Source organism: Anoplopoma fimbria, unplaced genomic scaffold, assembly GCF_027596085.1.
Source record: "Anoplopoma fimbria isolate UVic2021 breed Golden Eagle Sablefish unplaced genomic scaffold, Afim_UVic_2022 Un_contig_13658_pilon_pilon, whole genome shotgun sequence".
NCBI classification, from domain to species: domain Eukaryota; kingdom Metazoa; phylum Chordata; class Actinopteri; order Perciformes; family Anoplopomatidae; genus Anoplopoma; species Anoplopoma fimbria.
In genome coordinates this window covers 1-3646 of record NW_026554436.1, presented here as the reverse complement: position 1 = coordinate 3646, position 3646 = coordinate 1, and the positions used below count along the sequence as shown (strand labels likewise).

The 3646-nt window shown below is 39.5% G+C and overlaps 1 protein-coding gene across 1 annotated transcript; it reads left to right on the top strand.

Annotated features, from left to right (window-relative positions):
- The first annotated feature begins 35 nt into the window (after window positions 1-35).
- Window positions 36-3581, top strand: LOC129088621 (complement C4-like). Its single transcript, XM_054595958.1, has 8 exons — window positions 36-249; window positions 372-467; window positions 1891-2053; window positions 2493-2686; window positions 2849-3007; window positions 3106-3165; window positions 3240-3330; window positions 3413-3581. Exons 2-8 carry the CDS (start codon window positions 396-398, stop codon window positions 3535-3537), a joined length of 864 nt encoding a protein of 287 aa, XP_054451933.1. The 5' UTR covers window positions 36-249; window positions 372-395; the 3' UTR covers window positions 3538-3581.
- The last annotated feature ends 65 nt before the right edge of the window (window positions 3582-3646 follow it).

Here is a 3646-nt window from a genome sequence, read left to right as displayed (position 1 = left end):
CAAATTATAAATAATTTATCGCCTTTATCCTGGATTTTTCATTCTCTTGTCTTTAGGGTGACAGCCCTAACAGTGAAAGTGCTATCGCTGGTGGCGGAGCGTCAGACAGTGGCTTTTGGACAGCAGGGCAGAACGGTTAGGGTTGCACCAGAACAACAGATCAGGCACTCAGTCAGTTACTTGCTCTCAGTACCGAAGACTGATGGGTCATTCGTTGACCGACATCCAGTACTACACAGAGGAGTTCTGGTAACCTCTACTGCATTCATGTTAAAACATGCATATACATAGAACAATATTAGATTTGTCAATAAACTTAACAGAATTTGATTTTGAAAGCAATAATAATAATCTCTGTTTGTTCAAAGCAGAAAGGCAAAGACCATGATGCATCTATGACATCGTTTATAATTCTTGCACTGCACCGGTCGCTTAAATTCCTGCACTCCGAATTGAGAAGTAATGCGGTGAGTTAATAGAACGACTTGTTGCCCTTGGTGACTGTTTTTAGCCATGCTTGCTGTGTTTTGGGGCTTTTGGGATGGCAGTCCACCACATTGGTCCAGTCTAAAATATATAAATATTGAGATCCAATAGATTATGATGCAGTTTTGTAAAGACATTTATTTATCCCAGAGGATGCATCCTCATGACATCGGTGATCCCTTGACTTTCTGCTCTAGCGCAAATCTACATACAAAAATACATGCTTTGAGTGTGAGGAACGCACTTTTACCTGCTTGGTCATGAAACTTGACCTGATCGCTAGCGAGTGGTTTTAGGTTTTGACACCAAGTTGGTAGACCCTGTCACCATTCTATCACTAGATTTAATTGGTCACAATCCTATTGGCAGGATTTCACTCCCGACACAGTAGCAAGGGGGCGGTAAATAGGGGATTTGCAATCCACCCCTAAGCACTACATCTCAGAGGTAAATATTGTACTTTTTCCTCCACTAAATTTGTGTGAGAGCTGTTGTTACTTTTCACCTGACATTAAATGTACATACAGTGGTTCCTATCCTTGACCGGGTCCAAATTCTTGTTCATGGTATATAAAACTTTATTTTTCTCTGTTAATTTCTGTAAACACAACAGTATGATTAAATATGATCACATCATGTTCTAAACAATTAAGATAAAAGAGTTTCTGCTGTTTGTCACTGGAGGTTTGACGAGCAAACAAACATTGTATGAATGATGGAGTGAATTTCAATCTGTGAAACACAATATTAACATGCTTTGTATTTCATCAGCCTGTACAGACTGAAACATTAACTAAAGCTTTCTGGTTAATGTAGTGGGGTAAAAAATAGAATATTTACCTCTGAGATGTAGTGGAGTAGTGTTAAGAGGCAGATTGCTAACCACCTTTATACCACCCCCTAGTCACTCTGTGGGAAGTGATGTCTAGCCAATCCAAAGACAAGGATTGTCACCAATTAAATCAACTGATAGAATGGTGACCACTTGTGAGCGAGCAGGTAAAGTGTTGCAAGTGTGCAGGTGAAACTTTTGCAGATGGAAAAGAAGTGATATTCTGTGGATCTCATTTATTCTTGACGATATTTACATTGATTAACCCTCAAACAAATACTGCAAAGCATTCCCAGCATCCTCAGTTGTTCTATGTGCAAATCACCTAATGTTAGCATACTAACAAGCTAAAATAAGATGATAAAAATGCACTCTGAGCATGTTGTCATGCTGACGTTATCATTTAGCTCAAAGCACTGCTGTACCTGTGGCCTCATAGATCTGCTAGTGTGTCTGTCGACTGTTAGCCTTGTTACTATTAATCTACTTTAATAGACTGTAGTCAATGCCTAATTTGCAAAAAAGATGAGATGCAAAATAACATTGACTGCCCTCATGCTACTTTCTACCAGGAAGCAAGCATTGCCAGATCAACAACATATCTCCTGTCGCACCTTGAGGAGCTTCAGCATCCCTATGCTGTTGCCATTACAGTCTACTGCCTCGCAGTTTGCCTGCCAAAGGGAAGAGATCATTCATCTGCCTGGACAAAACTTCAAACACTGGCTACTGAAGGCATGTTCAATCAAAGTAAATAGGCGTGGGCGATATGGATTAAATGTATAATTCCCCTTTGAGTTATATATAATGAAACAATCAGTTCACCCAGTTGAGTATAATAAATTAAGAAATTGACTATTTTTAGTAAACCCAGTAAATTAACTGCCTAGCAAGGCAGTTTCAAGGCAGTTTTATTGCATTGATGCAAAAAACATGTCAATATTAAATGTTGCCATAAAGCAGGCCTTCTAATTGATTGACAGCAATGCCTAAAAAAACGAGAGATATTCAAGTGATTTTATGTTGTTAACAGTATGTGGCAGAGCAATTGTCAGTTAATCAATTCATATTCTCTCATTTTAACATATCGCCCAACAATAAGAGACAACCAAAATGTGTATCACAAATTCGTATTGATTTATAATTACTGTAATTTTTACTTACAAATTATCAGGGACAAATGGCTGTTATCTGTGGACAGCGAATGCAAACCCACAGCATCAAGCGCATGTAGATGCCATCACAATAGAGACTACAGCCTATGCCCTCCTAGCGGCAGTGGAACTTGGGCATACCAAGTGGGCAGACCAAGCAGCCTGCTGGTTGACCTCCCAAGAAAACTATTTTGGAGGCTACAGATCAACACAGGTGATTGGGATGCTACATCGTGAATAGTTTGAACCTTAAGAATCTCTTTCTTTGGACCTAGACCCTTTATCCCAGTGGTCCCACATCATACAGTTTAGACCAGATTTACTGTCTAAAGTGCAGATGGTAAACATGTTATTAATGTTTTATTACTATGCCCAGGATACCGTCATGGCCTTGGAAGCCCTGGCGGAGTATGACCTAAAGAGGTTCGCCAGATCTGAAGTAAATCTAATAGCAGAGTTCACAGTCCAAGGAAAGCAAGACATTGTAAAACTTGCATTGGTAAATGGGAAGGAAAAGGTGGAAACTGACCTTAAGGTATCAAAAAGAATCATCTACACTATTGTGTAGTGCACTATTACACTCATATATTTAACCTCTTTCTTAGATAACGTTTCTTGCATCTTTTGTTCCAGAAATTTTCAGGGAACACCATTATGGTGCAATTGACAGGAAATGGCGAAACCAAGCTTAAAGTAAGTTTGATTAATGTCTGTGTACGCTGAAAGAGATCCATAATGTACAACAAAAATCACCATCTCTTTGGCAGATCGTAAAGGCTTACCAATTGCTGGACCCCAAGGACGATTGTGACCAAGTGTCAATCAGCGTCACAGTGGAGGGGAAAGTGAAATACACCGGTGAAATTTTGACACTGATAAGAAGTCACAACCTTGACATCTAATAAAAGCTACACAATTACATTAACCTCTGTCTCCCTAGCTGAGATCATAAAAAACTATGAATACTACGATGACTACGATAACAACGAGGAAAAAGATGTGCGTGTGCCACGATCAGCAATCGAGTGGTTTGATGCTCGCACCAAACAGGAGAGAACTGGATAACAACTTAAATTCAGACGAGGCTGTCACCTACAGAATCTGTGTCAGGTTAGTTGAACGAGACTCACATCACATTCACTCTTTATAAATCCTAAGGTGACATGAGAGATGA

What these genes read in the sequence shown, in the direction of transcription:
- LOC129088621 (XM_054595958.1), top strand. Translation starts at nt 396, where the DNA reads ATGACATCGTTTATAATTCTTGCACTGCACCGGTCGCTTAAATTCCTG. An exon ending in AGGTGGAAACTGACCTTAAG is followed by an intron (nt 3,008 to 3,105) that starts GTATCAAAAAGA and finishes CTTTTGTTCCAG; the next exon opens with AAATTTTCAGGGAACACCAT. An exon ending in GGGGAAAGTGAAATACACCG is followed by an intron (nt 3,331 to 3,412) that starts GTGAAATTTTGA and finishes CTGTCTCCCTAG; the next exon opens with CTGAGATCATAAAAAACTAT.